Source organism: Panthera onca, chromosome C1 (assembly GCF_046562875.1).
Source record: "Panthera onca isolate mPanOnc1 chromosome C1, mPanOnc1 haplotype 2, whole genome shotgun sequence".
In the NCBI taxonomy this organism is placed as follows: Eukaryota; Metazoa; Chordata; class Mammalia; order Carnivora; family Felidae; genus Panthera; species Panthera onca.
The window spans coordinates 49,461,600-49,481,519 of NC_138346.1; the positions used below are offsets into that span (position 1 = coordinate 49,461,600).

Sequence of the window (19,920 nt, forward strand, 5' to 3'; positions counted from 1 at the left end):
AATTCAATCCATTTTGATAGACTAATAATAACATAGCAAACTGGATGGCTAAATATAAGATTTTGTATGTCTGTTCTTTTTTTTTTCCAGACTTGAACATCTGAGTAACATGAGGGGTCCTTTTTGTTTCTTTATCCCCCAAATTTAGTGTCTGACACATCATGTGTTAATGCTTGATGACAAGTACTAAAAGAAATATAAGAAATAAATGATAGATGATGAGAGATAGATAGATAGATAGATGATAGATAGATATAGTGAAGCTTGCGCCTTATTCCTGGGGTGGGGGAAAAGGTTCAAGTCATACTTTGATTATTGATTATAGAATTCTATTTGAAATGATTCTTAATTCCTTTAAAAAGAAGTTAATTCATACTAAATGGTGTCTTGAAGTTCTAGTTTGTGGAAAAAAATTACATTTTCATTTAAACTGTTGTAGGACCAGTTTGGAGTAAAAATGGATAACAGTTCTGGAACTCTGTAATGCAATCTGTATAGGCCTTAATTACATTTTTTCCAACTCATTTTATTCCCTCATTCAACAAACTTTTACTGAGGTTTTATTGAGTCACATGCTACATTGACTCAAGGAACTCAATCTCGTGAGTGTGAAAAACACAATAATATATTCAACACAGTGTTTATAACAAAATTTGTGCACAGCATGCTATGTGAGCCTAGAGAATAAGAAGCTAACTTATCTGGGGGGCAAAGGGAATCTGGGAAAGAAGGACCAAAGAAACTGACACTCAAGTGGAGTGTGACACGGTACTAGTTATTCAAGTAAAGAAAAATACGAGGAAGAAAGCATTCAGGATAACAAAACATGATCACACAAACTCAGAGATGATTGTAACTAAGTCAATTAGAATGGATGGTCCAGAGGAGTGCTAGACTGGATGGTCCTGAGTAGAGAGGCTGACATCTAATTCACCATAGATTTCCCACGACATTCTCAGGGCTTTCATGCTTATTCTGAGAATAATTGAGATTCCATAACAGGTTTTAAAATAAGGGAGCATCTTAAAAGGTCTGCATTTTAAAAATGTATTCCTGGCAGCAGTGGAAACAATGCCTAGGAGGAGCAGGAAATTGGGCAAAGAGACATTAATTTATAACAGCAAGTCAGCAATTCAGCTTATGGAATACTAGGGCTAGAACTATATAGAGTGTACAGACAGACAGAAAAAAAAAAACTTAGAAAGAAAATAATTAAGGAAATAGAGCCAAAATGGTTCATTGATTGATTTGATGTGGGCATGACACTCTGGCTTCTGATTCAGATAACAAGATTGTGTTTTGCTGCTGCTGTTGCTGCTGCTTCTTCTTTTTTTCTTCTTTTTCTTCTTCTCTTTTTCTTCTTCTTTTAATGGCATTCACAGAGCTTAGGAATACAAGACAAAGACCAGGTTTCAGTGGGACCAATAATGAAAGATCTTGACTTTGAGTTTTGAGTTCAAAACACTTGGCAGATATTCAGGTTGAGATGTCCTATGGGCAGTTTGATATGCTGTTCAACTCATAAAAGAATTTGGAGATACATCTATATCTGTATCTATATAATTAGACTTAATGAAAGAGAGAGCGATGGTTGTCGAAGTGGTGAATGAGTTCCCTTTCTGTCATCCAATGTGAATCCTTTTGTTACCTGGCTGCAGTTACTTTCCATGATCAGATTTATTCTATATTCCAAATCATTCATCTTTAAAATAACAAATATAGCAATGCTTGTAACTAGCAGACTAGAGATGGTGGGTAAGAGATAGTGTTGGAATTGTTTAAACCTCCCAATTGTATAGAATGTACAATAATTTGCACCTGTATAGGACTCGGATTTCAGCTCCAGAACCCATGAACAAGCCATCAGCCAGTGACCAAACCTACTTCCAGAGTATGGCTGTTACATTGGCCTGATTCCTGCTGCCAACAATATGACCATGACTGGTGGTCCTCTGACAGCCCCACTGACTATTGAGTCCACCCTAACTTAACCTGTCTGATTGCTTTGCTCATTGTTGATCTTCAGTCCATCAGCCTGATTCCCTTGATTCTGGGATTGGTGTTATCAGAACAGGTAACAAGTGTCTCATCATACATTCATTATGAGTCCTGGATGTATAACAGATGCTCCAACTATGTAAGCAATATCGTATCAAATATACTGAATATTAAATTAATTATTTATAATCAGAATGGCTTTGGTGTGCTTAACTAACATCCACTTCTTCTCCAGCCTTTGATGTACATGAGAACCAATGAATTTATCTGTCAAGTTGAATTTCAGTAGTTTTAACTGAGAACTTCCTTCCTCAAACTTTCTAGAAATCTCTATCACATAGCTAATAACTTGATTGCAAGTCATCAAGTATATTCTGTTACAACTAAATAGTTAAGAAGGCTTAACCAAGTCATTTAACAAAAAGAAATGTAGGAGAGCACCAGAATTGAAGAAAAAAAGTAAAAGGAATAATTAACATGGAGAAAGAAAAATGGGAGACACACATACACACAAATGGTGTCCACAATGAAATTGAGAGGGGAAAGATCAAAGGAAAAAGGAATTAAAGAATAAGAACAAGAGGTAAGAGAAGTACAAGGGGCATATAGGAGATGACAAAAAGAAGAGAGAAAATCTGCATATTTAAAGCTGAACACTCGGTTTGATTTTAAACAGCAGAAACAACAATCCTGATCTGACAGATTAAAAATGAACTGGGTCAGCATTCCCCAGTAGATATTCCCATCTATTTTATCTTCAAAGATAGTTTCAAACATTTTGCTTGGGGAAAAATCATCCGTTCCAATTTTAGTTCCCATTTTTGGAACATGTTATCTCAGAACATTTGAAATGGAATTGCTTCCCTTACTATTTTTATTTTCTTATTTGTCAATCATGAAATGGCATATGCAATCTCTCACAACCATTTTTCAGGAAAACATTTACATCAATGATTATTATGGCAAATACTCAAGAAAGTAAACGACCTAGATCTTCTCCTTTCTCCCACTCTGTTTAAAATAAAATTCAAAACAGATGATTCTGTTATGGGAAGATACCTTTATGCTCAATATCACTTAGGATAACACATTCCTACAGTAGGCATAGGAATTAGCATTTTCTCAGTACAGCATGGCATAAATGTTGCTCTCCCTTTGGAAGAACTCAGTTGTCCTCTCTGATGCTGGGATTCATTCCTGGACTGCCATAACCCTTTATCATTTGCACATGGTCACGTGAAACTTCTCTACGAATCACATAGACTTTCTCACCAAGTGGCACGGACTGGGGCACATACATATTGGAAGAGTGTGATGTTCCCTGGTTTTCTATTGAATAATTATATTCTTTAGTACATGTAGAAGCACTTGAGTGAATAATCATGCAGAGCTCTTTAAAAATAAAGCAGAATCTGGAAGGGTGATGTGAAATTTTTCTAATTGCTCTTTGGTGATTTGGAAATATGATACAAACATGACTACTAGAAAGATGTGCAGAAGGAAGAGCTATTTATTTACTCTCCTTCCCACTTCCAGATTCTCAGTTAAGAGTATATCCAGATACAGATTGTGTTTACGCCATTCTGCCCAAGATGTTATATATGGATAGTGATTTATTAATTAAACCCATTCCTTAATCCATGCCAATATTATTATACACATATATTTCCTGCAACGATTAAAAGTAAACATAATACATTTGAGAACTTTAACATACAAAGATGTTATAAGAATTTATATTGGTTATTTGCTATTTCTTGTCCACTAGTGCTATTTTACAGTTCCTGAAAGAATACTATGTACTTTGCATTTTTTTTTTTTGAGTTATCCCTCCCCCCAATACTGACATTACTTTTACAAAAATGGTTTATTGACTAGAGGGCCAATTGTTCAGGAAATATAGTAAACTCTGAGTATAAGCAGCATTAGAACAAACAGAAAAAACAAATGGAGCTGTTATTATAATTATTCTGAAAGATGATATCACAGTTTAAGTATTGGTGGACTCCGAAGATATTCTCTTGAGCCTCTGAGGTTCAGAGATGCCAATGGACAGAAGAAACAATGTAAATCCAAAACCTACTGTTACTGTACATTCCCAAACAGCGAAAACGAACTAAAACAAAGTTTGAGTTACTTAAATACTTAACAAAAATTTATTGCAAGAGATATATTTCACTGAATTTACAGTTTCAAGGAACATGGTACAAAACGTAGTGCCATCAGCTTTGTCTAAACATTAAATAGGTGCAAATACACAAAGATTTAAAAAAAACCAAGGAGCATACTTTACAACATAAATTACAGTACTATAAATATATCTTATGTACATTATACATACTCTTAAGACACCATTTTAATGTACAGCGTATATTGTATTGGTTTTCAAACTATTCAGTGCCTTAATAATATTATATATCAGAAACTTAATAATTTATTTGCATCATTACACTTACAGTAAATGATTTCCTATCAACGAGGCCATAGTTTGGCTAGTTTATTTCCACCATTTCAATAGGCAATTATCCACTTAGATGAGCGTTGACGCAGATTGCAATAGGTTTCACGTGAACATTTTCTCTCCCTTTCATGGCGAGGACTAGAACAGGGGTTGCAGTGGGATGACAGTAGGGTGTGGGGCAAGCAGTGAAGGGAAGAGGGCATGGGGTAAAGGTGGGAAAGCCAGGTGGCTAGGATGAAGAACGGAAGCTGGAATGATTGGCATCTGGGGAGGAGCCACAAAAGTTGGCTGGTTCCCAGGACAAAGCCTTGGTCCGACCGGTCCCACTGAGATCTGAGGTAACGCTGTTCTGGTGAGAGCTGGGGCGTGGGAAAGAAACTGTTGGTGGGGCTGAAGCACTTTGAAGGTTCCTGCGGCCGCGGCGGCGGCGGCGGCCGCAGCGGCGGCCGCGTGCTGCTGCAGAACCGCGTGGTGCAGAGTGGTTACAGAGGTAGAACAGAAGGGCTGCTGCAGAGGCAGAGGCTGCAGAGGCTGCAGAGGCGGGCTGGGCGGGGGGAGGGCGGCCGGAGCAAAAGTAAACTTGACCTTGTTGGCCAGCATGTTGGGCGGGAGGATGTGCTGGTAGACCTCACAAGGCAGATTTCTGAATTTATCGTGGTTTTCTATGGGGATCAGCAGCGCCTGATCCGGCAGAGCTAATGGAGCCAGGATTTGCTCCGTCGTTACGAAGGTGTGACCGCTGACATGTGCTTCCTTGAACGGTAATGGTGGCTGTGTGTTAAGGATTCCCGAATTGAAACGCAGCCACTCGGTCGAGGCCTCGTTCACCTTTCCTTGTGGAAGGGCCTCTGCCAGTTCGTAATGGCAGAGGTACGATTTCGGTTGCGACTGTCTGAAGTTCCTGTCGGTATTAGGCACCTTGAAAGGAATTTGCTTTTCATGAATATTTATACCCTCACCTCTTTCTTTCTGTTGCAGCAAGGTATTGCCAACTTCTTCTTTTGTTGCGGCACTGGCTACGTGGTAGACAGAGGTGGCGCGTGGGTGGGAGATGTCCCTCGAGTCCCCAGAAGGTGTCTCCAGCACTGATTGCGCAGCCTCACCACCGGCTTCAGGAGGAAGGGGACCACCCAGGGGCAAAGTCGCCTGGTTTTCTTCTCTCTCTGCTTCTTCTGAGTTCTTCTCAGCATTCGCAACTTCTTGTGGTTTTACGTCCCCTGTTTTGTCTTCACTTACTAACTCCTCCTGGTGACATAAGGAAGAATTGCCCTTCTTGGGATGATCTGTGTTCTCTTTGAGTTCCAAAGCTTCAAACCCGATGTGGAATCTGCTTCTTTTTCTCCTCCGTTTCCTTTTAGGCTTGCAGGGAGCGGAAGCACGTGGGGGCCTCAAGAATTCTTCTGGTAAATAATTCTGTCGATTTAAACTTTCATCCGAAGAATAAGAATATGAATGTTGTCTACGTTTTCGATGGAATCTTTCTGATTCATTAATGAGAGAATTATAACCTCTTTTAACAGCCTGGTTCTGGCTCAGGCAGCTTATGTCGTTTTGAAGAACTAGGCATCTGTGATCCTGACTACAGCCGGATATTTTGGCTTTCCAACTACAGTAAGTTCTGGAGTAAGTTAAATTATGTTTTCCAGACTGTATCACTGTTGGATTGGATTGTTCACTGAAAACAACTGAGCTCTTTGTACAGTGGTTTTTAGAACTGTTAGCGTCATTGCTATCATTTTCAGTGTTTTGAGCTTTACACATTTCTTCATTTTCACTTAAGTATATGGATGATGGTTTGGGCCTTTTATCAGGTAATTGTTGTGAGTCTAATAATTGCCCTGCAGCTAAATACTGCTTTTCTGAAATTGTTTCCAGTAGATTCTTCCTAGTTATATCAGTGTAACTGTTTTCCGTTTCCATTTGGAAGTGAATTTCCGACTCTTTGGTTTTCCCCCCATGATGGTGCTGACATAACTTTTTTCTTCTTTTCTTCCTTCTACTTTTATGGAACCAGTGTTCATGAGTATCTTTCAATCTTATTTTGTGATATTTCTCATCTAGAGTGCCCTGTTTCATTTGACATTTAGTAAAATTGTATTTTTTTGTGTTTCTGATCCTACAGGAAATATTTTTATACCTCTGACCCATATTCCCATTTTTTCCAGAATTACAGGTATTGGAAAGAGTACCACCAACCAAAAGAGGAATGACCTGGGTGCATTGATTTCTGCTGCCTCCAGTGTCATAATCAGTGAGTCCTACAATAGGTGTGTCCTTGCATTCTGAAACTGGTCTCTTGCAAATGTCTTCTCCCTTCTGCTGAGAAGAAAGACCATTTAAGGGCAGCTTATTCTTATCTAGATTGTTGTTTAATTTAGTGGACTTGAAGTCAAAACAGAGAGGGTTACAGCTATAGGAAATTGATGGTTGAGTCGATGTATAAATCAGCATTTCTGATGGCCACTGAAGAATTGTGGTTCCATCTTTGTTAAGTACGGGTACAAATGGCTCACATGGTCTTTTATATAAATCTTTTTTTTTATGGAAGGTTATATTTTCCTCTTCAGAATTTGAAGGGGCCAACATCTCAGGACCATAATTTTTATTGTCAGCTTCAACTATAGATGTATCATGGTCCTTAACATTTTCCTCTGTGATAGCTTGCAAAGATATGCATTCATTAGCTATATCGAGAACTGTGGATTTATTTCCTAACAATTTGGAACTGTTATCACTCATAGGTATGCCTTCATTAATAATAACATCGCCCAGTGGTATTTGATCTGCTAATGCGATTGAATTTTGGCAATTATCTGCATCAGAAGATAAAGGGAGTTGAAACTGGCAAAATGAAGGTAATAAAAATGTATCTTTTTCATTAGAAACTTCTTTCATCTCTTGAGTTTGAGCAGTTTCTTTCTCAGTGCACATTCCTTCTGGTGGATGAAAAGAGTTAGCTTTCTCCTCCGAACTCAAAAGCACATCTGTTGGTGAAGATAGTTGAAGATGACAAGTACCAGGGACAAATCTACTTTTTCTGCTAAATCCTTTTTCCACAGAGGCATCATCATTGTATTCAGAGAAGGCTGCAGCTGAGGACTCCAGCTTCACTGCTGCTTTCTTTGGAAATGCAAAAGAAAAGCCAATTTTGTGTCTGTGAATTCCTTGGGCTTGATCCCCAAGTTGGCTATTTTTTGCTGTATAATTATTTGCACTTTCTGGATCTTCAGCAACAGTGGTAACATCTTTAGTATTCTCTTCACTATGAATCAAAGTATATTTGAAATCTTCCTGGTTATTAACTGAATCCACAGCAACTCTTTGGGAAATTTCATTACAATTTTCTTTCACAGTAACAGTTGTTGACTTGAACATGGGGCCACTTCCAGGAGCACTAGAAACAGAAAAGTACATATTAGATAGGACACTTCTGAGGAAAAATATTCAAACACCGCATTTCAGATACATCATTATAAGATTTCTTTTTCAAATTTTAAGATCTGTATAGGAGAATTACTTTCATTTGGTAAGGTTCTCTTTCATAGTGCTACAGTTGCATTTAGTTACTGGTTATTGTTTGGGATAACTTGGAGAAGCTGTCTCGAAGTTATTTCTATAACTATTAACAGCAATGTCAAGGACATTCCTATATTCTCAACCAGTGCTTCCTGACCAAGGTTCTTTATCCCCATGGCCTCTTCAGTGATATTTTGGAATATTGTAGAATCTCTAAAGTTATCTAAATTTACAAATACTTAACATCGTTAATACTACATGGAGACTATGAAGACAGCTTTAAAAAATTATAACTTCAGAAGGGCTGGGAATTCGGTTCAACAATTCAATTCAATCAATGTTGACTAAGAGTCTACACCAGGCCAAGTAGAGTCCTGCCATGCAAAATTAACTGAGATAATACTGGCTTTAGAATTTTATTTAGAATTGCTATTCTTAATATTTAAAAAAATTACCCTGAAGTTGTAAATAATATAATATAATAGTAAGTGTAGGACAAAAGACTATTTACTTAAGATGCAATTTCTATTTATTTGGCATTGCAGGACACCATAAATAGTGAGTTTTTCATAAAAGAACTGTACTGTGTGGCATATAAACAAGGAGTTACCTAAATATCATCTTTACCCAAAGAGAGTCATGCTGTGCAGAATTTTCCATTCTATTAAATTTAGTTTCTTAGAAGTTATAAGTGTCCCCCAATATTTTTAGTTGAATGTTTTCTTTATTGAATCTCTAACACAATGGATTGTTTCACTGCACATTTTTAGAGGCCTCAAATTAACAGGAAAAGTGTGTGTGTGTGTGTGTGTGTGTGTGTGCGCGCGTGTGTGTGTAATGCGAAATAAGTACTATTACTGAGGAAAGTAATTTAGATAAGAAGTTTTGCTCTTTTTTTTATACATATCTTATTATTAACTCTAGTTCTCTAAATGTTTCAGAATTTACATTTGCAAATGCTACTTCTAGGACATTTAATTGCATGGGCCCTATGGTTCTCTATGACATTAACTTGAAGTTCTATAATTTTTCACTTACTGCCACACAGAGCAAAAATATCTGTTGGTATGACTGAATAGCAGTTATATTGGTCTTTGACAGTTCCCTAGAGGATTAAAAATACATTAAATTTTATTTTGAGTTTTTCAAGTTTGACATTCCAAAGAATGTTATGATATACCAATATATTCCCCAACACTATATTCAGCATAAAATAGATTTGCTATGAAATAGTTTTGTTTTAAACAAAAAAAGAGGGGCCTATTTGTTTTGGGGTGGAGGGAGAGATCACTCTAAAAAGTTGTCTTCTTTTTATGACAGTTCCCTGTCCTGTATTGTAAATTCTGAATTATAACATTATAACTACACACTGGAGAAGCAGGTCAAAGTGTAAGAGCTTTAAACTTCTAACAGTTATTACTGTTTATTCACAATGAAACTAATTTTGACCTGCCTCTGCAGTTCACAGGGCCTTCATGATCTTTATTTTTTTTAAATAAAAGATACTTTCAAATAAAAGTCCTCCAAATTTTCAATTATAAATAATTTTCTCTTAAAACTCATTTTATAATAAAGGTCATGAGATGGTGCTTTGTTCTCTTCTTCAGTCAAATATTTTGAATTTCCACCAAGAAACAGAAGAGGTTTCAACTAAGTGTAAATAGCAGAGCAATGTGAAATTAATTTTCTTGAAAACTAAAATTATAGGAATGTTGCCTTTTTATTGAAATGTATATTAAACAGGTGTTTGCATAAAATTCAAATTCAAGTTACTGTTTACAGCCCACAGAAAGCCATGAAAATGTGAGTGCCTTATTCTGGGTACAGAAATAAATAGATTTGCGCCCTTTATTTCTATGTCTTTTTTTTTTTTCCTTTGGTCATCATGTTTTAAGAAAAGTTAAGCTTTTATTGCACACTCACCACACAGTTTCCTTTCTTAGCTCGGCCAGCTTGTGCAGGCGTTGGAGTGCCTTTTCCTGTTTTCTTTCATCTTTCCTGGATTTAGATGCTACATTTCGAGCAAATTCCCTTTGTTTCAGTTCTTTGAGCCTCTATTAAGAAATATGGAAATGATTAATAGTATTTGGCTCTATGGCAATGTTAAAGTTACTATTGTTACTGTTGGAATTTTCCAGTACATTATCTTTTACCTCATCTAAGGAAAAGACATTTGTGACAACTCATTTCTAGCAAAAATATTTTTTGTATCTTTGGCTTGTGAAAATACCAAAGCATATTACATTATATCAAAGATATACCTAAGCCTTATATAAATTGGAATTGAAAATTTTCATTTTTGCTTACTATTTTCTGCTAAAGTGCCTAATTCTGTGCCTAATTCACATCAAGTACTAGAGTCTTGTAAACTCCTAATTTTCAAACAAATTTAACGAGATTGTATATTTCAGTTATATATAATAAGTATCATCATTTTGATGTGCTATATATTAGAAAAGTATGTGGTCCTTTCCATATTTTCTAAGAATAAATGTTTTATGTTAATCCAAAAGGCAAATAATCTCTACTAATATGCTTTAAAACAATCCCTCCCCTCAAATATCAGGCCTATTTCCCAAATAATTCAAGATTTGGGAAGAAAATAAATAGTGCTCTTTTCGAAATTCTTTTTACATCGGGCATATTTTCATCTGTATTAAAGGGGGTCAGTTTTTGGATTGAAAAGTTTTGGCCAGGAAAAGCATGTCAACTTGAATAGAATCAATAAATAGCCATGTATGTGGCATGATTTAAGAGACACCAAAGTGGTCCTTCGCCCCAAATATTTTCACTATAGTCTTCCACAGAGACAGTGTATGGTTATTAAAAATAATTAAAGTACTGGGGCGCCTGGGTGCCTCAACTGGGTAAGCATCCAGCTCTTGATTTCAGCTCAGGTTATGACCTCATGGTTTGTGAGTTAGAGATCCATGTCAGGCACTGCGCTGACAGCACAGAACCTGACTGGGATTCTCTATCTCCCTCTCTCTCTCTGCCCCTCCCCTGCTCTCTCTCTCTCAAAAATAAATAAATAAACATTTTTAAAAAATAATTAAATTACTATTTTTTCTGGGGCACCTGGGTGGCTCAGTTGGTTAAGTGTCTGACTTCGGCTCAGGTCATGATCTCATGGTTCCTGCATTCAAGCCCTGCATCGGGCTCCATGCTGTGGGGAGGCTGCTTGGGATTCTCTCTCTCTCTCTCTCTCTCTCAATAAATACACTTAAATTTTTATAAAGTACTATTTTTTCTTATGAATGCTCATGGTGTTATGCATTGTGATATGTCAGAGTCTTCCAGCAGGACACTAAGGGAATAAAATATACACGAATCACATTTTTATTAAGTGATCGAATAAAATCTTAATAAATGCCTCATACATGTACATTGACATATTCCAGGGGCTTGGAACAATGCTTGGTATATACAATACCTGCTCAATAAATATTTGTTAATTTATATGTGAATCAGATTCTCCAAAGTAAGAATTTTTCCACCTCAAAAAAAGTTAGTCATACTGATGAAATAATGTTGGATCCCAAATGATCTTGCATTATGCCTACTTAATTTCACATACATGGTATGATAGCTTAAGCTTCAGATAGTCTCTACTATTTTAACTGATGAGATTTATATGAGGTGTGTATATATATACATATATATAAGATTATTCCAGAATAATTCTTTTGAAATAATGTAGATGATATTTTTGAGAATGCTTCTTTGACTGACATATCTGTGAAGAAAACTATTTAGAGTTAAATTTAGATAAATGGTAGATCATGTCATAAACATCTAAATTATACAAGTGTTTTAAAGAAAATAAAACTTAGATATCATTGTTTAGGTGTGACTATTAAAAGTAGCTACATTTTTATAATATGCATTACATTATTATTGATCATAAAAAAAGATCTAGAATTAGAGTATACTAGGCCAAGGAAGTTTTAGCTCTAAGTTTTAGGTATTTATATTCTTGGACATCTCTATTTCCTAAAACTTTGAAGTCATATCAAGACTTAATCAATAGACAATTATTGAGCAGTAAAAACAGCCATTCTGTTTAAAGGCTGGGATTTTTTTAAAAAGATTAAAGAAAATGTTTTTACCTTTCTCTGGTTTAGTCTGTATGTCTGTAACTGTGTGGGTAAGTGTATTTGAGTGTATGTGTATTTGGATTTTGCAGAAAAAAGAACACAGATAGGAAACGATAACAGCCGTTATTGGTTGAGTTATTTTATTGTGCAATATAAAGACGGAACAGGGGTGCCCAAAAAATCCCAAGAACGTTACCTGAGAAAAGTGACATCTGATTTGGGTCTTCAAGGATATAAAAAAGCATGAAAAAGAAGGGATAGATGTTGGAGGTAAGAGAATATTTCAGGAAAGTTTTGTGTAAATGTAGAAATAGGAGCATGCATATTCTAAAAATGAAATGCAGGTAGAGACAAGTATGGTTAGAGCAGATTGTATGTGTGGAAATGATGAAAATTGATGAATTACAAGGTCTAACCAAACCAAACCTGCCTATCATATTGTGAAATGTGATTGGAGGAAACACTGAAGGATTTTAAACAATGCAGTGTTACAATGGAATTTTCATTTTTTCAAGAATCATTTGGCATCAGTATGCATGAGATTTTGCCATGGAACAAGATTAAAGAGAAAGACATGCGTAAGTAGGATATTACAATGGTCTAGGTAAGAAATAATTAAGAGTCTTTCCTAAGGCAGTTGCAGTAGGGAGGAAAAAGTCGAATTGGTGACTTACTCAATGTGCAGAATTGAGTGGCCTAAAAGGATATGCATTACCTTTACTGAAAATACTACCTGCCATTGTAAGAAAGAGGCATTCAATCAAGAGGGTTTGGGTGCTAGGAGGTGGATGCTAACAGAGAATTTGAAAGAAAATAAAAGTCAAGTTCTCTAAAATAAACATTTAAAAGAATCAAAGTGCCAAAGAAAGCAAAAAAATGTTGAAATACCAATGTAAGAACTAATGTTCAAATAATTTTTTAATTCTTATTTATAAATAATGGTATTTTAACAAATAGAGCTAATTTTATGTCCTACCATATCCCTTGGGAAACTAGAGACAATAAACAAGAAAGTTAGACTTGACCATTTTTAACAAAATCTTTAGGATATAAATTAATTTCTATTATACACATTATATATATGTGTGTATATATATATATATAATAGTAAGCTAAAAGTACAGTGCTTCTACCAAAAAACAAAGCTCTTCTAAAGCAAGTATATGAAATGTCAAGAATTTCACTATACTGTTTCAAATTAGCCATTATGATTTGAATTAACTTGTTTCCATTGACATAGTTAAATATCAAGGAGTCCATCAATTATCAAATGCCAGTACTGTTATATTTTCTGTGAATAACTGAGTGATTGACATGGCTGGAATCAGACTTCAGATGTGCATTTAGAGAACTGTGTATATTTACAATGTAAATGTTGCTTTAATCTTGTAGAGGTTGTTAAGAAGCACCACGCTACATTCAAGTGTTCCTACTGATGTCAGTCTCCCTCTATGTACACATAATTCTCGCAGTGACACACTTCCTGATATCAAGGTATCAGGAGCTTGATAAGGTAAACGAGCTTGACTAATATTGGTGGTCTGTTTAGCTGCAGAGCTTATAGGCCTGGCCAAATACTTTGGTTAGTTAAACTGGAATTTATCAGCCGTTATATCCTTTCTTGTATTTTTCTGCAGCAAAAATGAAGTCCTACATCATATTTTATATCTAGTAGAATAATTTTGAAAGGTAAATAATAGAAACCAAGTAAATTCTTTTGAGAATGCCAAATGAAAAGAAAATTTAAGTTCAAGTTCCACACAAAGAAATGTACAAGATAATACCTGGGAGACTTATGGAAATATCAATGCTATTTCAAAAGCTTTCTGAACAATTTATTGGCAGTCATTCAAAACAAATTCTTAGTGTTAAATGTCAAGATAGGGATGACAGTCAGCAAGAATTAGAAAATTAGAAGAATGTTAAAAAGAATTTGTGGGAAGATATGGTCTAGCTACAGTATTACAAAACAAATTACAGTATATAATGGCATATTATTCAATTTATATTTTGGAAATATACAAGTAGACAATGGAAAAACAAAAAGAATCAACATCATTTGGTTATACTGTCTCAGAGGGTCTACTCTACCTTTCACTGTTTTACTTCTATTAGTCTATTAAGAACCAAAATGTCACAATGACATAGGTCATTGATCCTCAGATATGGTCACAGGAAACTCATGTAGTTGGATGGTTGGGAAAGTTATGATGATCCTGGTCTCAACTTAGTGATGATGTTTTCAAAGACTGGCAAAGCCTTAAACAATGTGAGAAAGCTTGATAGAGAAAGAGAGAGGGGGAGAGAGATAACCATTTAGATAACTCATCAGTTTGTGCTTACCATTTAGGTAAATTAAACTGTTTTATAATTGCAAACCAAACTTTCATGAATATTCTCATATTTTGTACATTTGTCTAATTATATCCAAAAGATACGTTCCCACACAAACAAAACTGCTGGAATAAAAGATATGTATTTGCCCTTTTTGAGGTTTTCCAAACTGCTATTCTTAACTGTAAACCATATTTGTATTCCTCCCAACAGTATATGAGAGTATATATCATATCTAATACTGGGTAGCATCATTCTTAATTTGTTTAATTAATAGGCAATATGTGATATATCATTAATGTTTTGCCTATAATTCTTTTATTAAGAATGCTAGAATATTTTTGTATACATATTAGCCACCTATATTTCATTTAGAATTAATATTGTTCCTTAAAATTTATTAAGCAATACTGTATATGTTACTTTGTTTAGTTCTGAAAATAAACATATATGCAAACAAGGCTACCATTATGATCCATATTTAGAGAAGACAAAACTGAAGCTAAGCAGATTTTAGAAACTGGTCCAGAATCACATGAAAGTGGTAGAACCAGGACTGGAATCAGGATTTCTGTGGGGAATAAGTTCTGTGGGGAAATTCCTTGAGCTTGCACCAATGGGTTAACAAGGTTTAGTACCAAAGCTTCCGAGATTAAGTAAACAGGGCAAAACACCCCCAGCATAGAATAAAAGCACAGGAATAGGAAGCCACAGGATGAAAGCATCTAAGATTATGTAAACAGGGCAATAGCACCTCAGCATATTACAAAAGCATAAAGCTGCTTTCACATGGTGGAAGCTTCCAGAATAGGTTAACAGGCAAACAGGGCAATAAACCTCTGCAGCAGGGTGAAATTGCCCAGAGCTAATCAGCAAAAGAAAGGTGCTGCTTTGTTCACCCTGAGGTAGCATCATGCTCTATCTGTCTTATCCCCTAGGCAAGTTAAGATAAACAGCCTGGTGCCTGCTGTAAACAGCCATCTGTTTTTGGCATCAGGATTTTGTTTTGTATTGACCCAAACCCCTAACACCACATAGCTTCAAAACCCCTTTTTTCTCACATACATGAATTAATAATCACTATTTCATTGTCGCTTTCTGCATTCCATCATGTTTGTAACCCTTCTGATCCTAATAAACATGGAGCAAGGACCCTTACTCAGGGCTCTTGTCTCCTCCCAGATGTTAGCCTCTCTTGTATTCAATTCTGCATCTGCTCTCTTGCTGGACAAGAGAAACCTCCAGACTCAAAGTCTGCGACAGATTTTTTGGAACATTACCTATGATTTATCTCCTATATTTACTTGGCTATATGTTTTTCAAGCTAACTCTTTGGGTTGGGTTGAAGTGCATATATCCATTTATCTCTCAGAAATTATTAATTGAGTGTACATTATGTGTCAGCTGTTATTCTAAGCATGGTCTATACATATGGGACACAGAAGAATGAAATCCTGTTTGTTTCTCGATGTTTTCACAATACTTGAGAAAGAGAGACATTACAACAATCAAATAAGTTCGCCTTATGCTTTAGTAGAGCATGAAGATCATGGTGGAGGAAAGTTCAACCAAGAGTGTATGTGGCGAGGGCGAGGATACCGATATCAAATACAGTGATGAAAGCAGGTTTTCTATTAGGTTAGTTTGCTCTTTCTTTCTTCCTTCCTTTCTTCCTTTCTTTCTTTCTTTTTAAACTTTTAATGTTTTTATTTAATTTTGAGACAGAGACAGAGCATGAGTAGGGGAGGGGCAGAGAGGAAGACACAGAATCTGAAGCAGGCTCCAGGATCTTAGCTGTCAGCACACAGCCCGACGCGGGGCTCGAACTCACAGACCATGGGATCATGACCTGAGCTGAAGTCAGATGCCTAACTGACTGAGCCACCAAGGTGCCCCAGTTTGCTATTTCTGTTTAACAATGACCATAAATGTAACAGCTTAAAATGGCACACATTTATCATAGGCCTATGCTTCACTCAACCAGTGTTGGCCAGGCCGTATTCTCAGCTGCAAGCTTGTCTTGGGAAAAATCATCTCCCAAGCTTCCGGAACCTGTTGGTAGAATTCACTTCCTTGTGGAGGTAGGACTACTCGCATATAGCCAGGGCCACTCTCTGCAACTGGAGCTGCCAGCAGTTTCTTGCCTGTAACACATGCACAAGCCATTGCAACATTGCAGCAATGCAACATTGCAGTTTCTTCACCATCGGCAGTCTCTCCATTCTGCTAAGATTGAATCTTATATCATACAATCTATATAAAGCAGCTTAATTAATGGAGTGACATCACATCACTTTTTTTTCACATTTTATCAGTTAGAAACAAATCACAGTTTTCATCCATATGCAAGGGAAGACTCACTGGGGTCAACTCAGGGTGTGTTCTCCCCTAGAAGATGCGTCTCCTCATTGAGAAGGTGATATTTGAGTAAAGATTTTTGTTCTTTTCACATAGACAGAATAGTCAAAGTACCAGTGAATTGCAGATTATTTTGTTTCAATTACTGCTCTTAGCTGCATGTTAGTGCTGACATTCCTTAGCTGCAAGTTTATAAAGGGCGGGATAAAGAATAATCGGATCCACAACACTAGGCAAGTGACAGATGATAGAGGAGGAGAAAACTCAGACCCAGTTTCCAGACAGTTCCGCACTGTATGCAGGCACCATCCAAAAGTGGACAGAGCAACACTACAGCTTTCCTCTGGGACATCTCTGAAGTGCAGTGATGAAATCCTCCCAAAAGAGAGAGTTTTGAGCAGTGAATCTGGTTATTCATTTTGGTTGGGAGGAGAAATGGCCAGAAGAGATATACTGATTCATGTGTTGTGGCCCATGGGTTAGCTGGATGGTTAGAAACCTGGAAAGCACATAATTAGAAAATTAGTGACAAGGAGGTCTGGGGAAGAGATATGTGGCTAAATTCCTCTGAATGGACTAAAAAAGATGTTTGTGGTCCACAAGAATGTTCTACAAAGGGTCATCTCAACAGAAGAGGATTTTTATAATTATTTAGATAGGATAACCTGTTCTGTGGATACAAGATAGTCTCTTTCCTCAGCCACCCCTGTCACTGTCCCATGAGCTCAGGAACAGAATGGCCATGGTGGCAGGGATGGTTGTTATGCATGGGCTCAGCAACATGGAACCTTTTCCTCAAGGATGACTCTCTGTAGCTATTGCTGAGTGCCCAATCTGCCAGCAACAAATCAGTACTGAGCCAAAACAAATGGACAAAGAAAACAAAACAGAAACACACTCATTAATACAGAGTACAGACTGGTTGTTACCAGAGGGGAGGTGGATGAGATAATGGGAAAAAATAGATAAAGGAGATTAAGAGGTACAAACTTTCAGTTGTAAAATAAATAAGTCATGAGGATATAAAGTACTACATAGGGAATATTATCAATAATATTGTAATAACTTTGTGGTGACAGATGGTAACTAGACTTATGATGATCATTTTATAATGTCAAATCATTGTTTTCATACCTGAAACTAATATAATATTGTATGTCAACTTTATTTCCATTAAAAAAATTTTAAATACATAAAAAGTTGAAACAAAACAAATAAACAAAAAACACAGAGCCCCCAATATGGCACCATTCCCAGGAGTGATCAGCCAGTTCAATTTAATCAATTTAAGCCAATTGATCAAATTGAGACAGCTTCCTTCATGAAAATGGCAGTATTTTGTTCTCCCTGGAATACATGCTTACTCTGGATATGGACCTCTCATTCTTCCATGCGATGCTTCTGCCAAGACTATAGGCCATAGACTTATAAGATGCCTTATTCACTATCATGGTATTCCACCCAGCATTGTTTTTGATCAAGTAACTCACCTCACAGCAAATAAAGTGTGACAATGGGCCTATGTTCATGTAATTCTGATTTTATTGTGTTCCCCATCATCCTGAAGTAGCTGGTTTGATAGAGTGGCAGAACGGCCTATTGAATACTCAGTCACAGCTCTAGCTGGATGGCAATACCTTGTGGCACTGGGGCAATATTATCTAGGTGGCTATATATGCTGTGAATCAAGTTCCTGTATATGGTGCTGTTCCCTGCATAACCATATTAAAAGGTTAAAAATGAAGTGGTAGAAATAGGGATGGCACCACTCAATATTACCTCTAGTGACCCACTAGCAAATATATCCTTATGATCCAGGGGAAAACAGACTGCCACCCCACAAAGAGGGTAAGGAAAATTATGTCTGGAATATAGGAGATCCCTTTTGATGTCACTTAAAATTGCCATGTCCTGTGATTAGAGTCAGTGGAAATCTACAACAGCCCCATTCACGCAGGATTACTAATAGCCCTCACCCTTCAGGAATGAAAGTTTGGGTCACTTCACTAGAGAAAGAACCACAACCAGCAGAGGCGATTGCTGAGGGAAAAGGGAATAGATAGTGGAAGAAGGCAGTTATAAGTACTAACAATATCCATGTGCCTAGTCACAGAAATGAAGGCTATAATTGTGATGGATAGTTCCTCTACACATTATTATGAATATGAATATGTTATGAGTATGAATATTTATGAATACATATAACCCTTCTTTGCTCCTTTATTCATTTTATTATATAACATAAGATATATCAAATTTACACCATACATCATAGTATTAAAATCAAGGAGAAGAGTGAACATCAACCAGCATTCTGCATCCTCTTCTGGGGAGTTAGTGTGTTTTTGGTTGCATGCAGGATAATTGTATCATGTTAGGCAGCATATGACCCGTTATTATCTTTATTTGAAGATTAACTATAGTTTAAGGTGATGTCTATGAGTGACAAGTCAACTAGGAGTGGACTTGTGATGGTTAACTCTATGTGTCAACCTGGCTAAACCATAATATTTGGTCAAATATTTGGTTAATATTTAGTCAAAGTGAAGTACTTGGTCAAATATCTCTGAAATCACCAGGAAAGAACTTTTTGGGTAAGATTAATGTTTCAGATGAGTAATCAGATTTACTCATTAAATCATAGTAAAGCAGATTGCCCTCCATAACCCATTGAATCAGTTGAAGGCCTTAAGGGCTAAGACTGAAGTCTCTCTAGATGAAAGAATTATACCTCCAGACAGACTGTAACATGAACTCTTTCCTGGTTTTCCAGGCCAGTAGTTTGCCCTGTCAATTTTGGACTTGTCAGCTCCCATAATTGTGTGAGCAAATTCTTAATATCTCTCTTTGTCTATCTGTCAACCTATCATCTATCTATCTATCTATCTATCTATCTATCATCTTTTTCTTCTATATATCTCTCCCTCTACATATATAAATGCATACATGGTTCTGTTTCTCTGACTAATACAGTTTTTCACCAGAGTATGGGTAGTCTAGCTGTGATGTCTGTGGTAAACCTTGCAAATTGCCTTCACTTTATCTATTATATATCTTTCTACTTCATTAACAGAATTCCAGTTTGGAGGCTAAGAAAGGTACTCATTAAAATAGTAAAATCCCAGCCTCCCTTGTAAATAAGAATGGTGATGTGAC

General features: G+C 36.4%; 1 protein-coding gene across 1 annotated transcript in view; it reads right to left on the reverse strand.

Annotated features, from left to right (window-relative positions):
• Positions 1–2,515: 2,515 nt before the first annotated feature.
• ZNF804A (zinc finger protein 804A) overlaps positions 2,516–19,920 on the reverse strand; it is a 287,361-nt gene continuing 269,956 nt past the window's right edge. Inside the window, exons 3-4 of the mRNA XM_060622276.2 lie at positions 9,899–10,029; positions 2,516–7,853 (exon numbers count right to left, since the gene is read on the reverse strand). Coding sequence (XP_060478259.1) covers positions 4,598–7,853; positions 9,899–10,029 — 3,387 coding nt within the window. The 3' untranslated portion in view covers positions 2,516–4,597. The remainder of the gene's footprint in view (positions 7,854–9,898; positions 10,030–19,920) is intronic.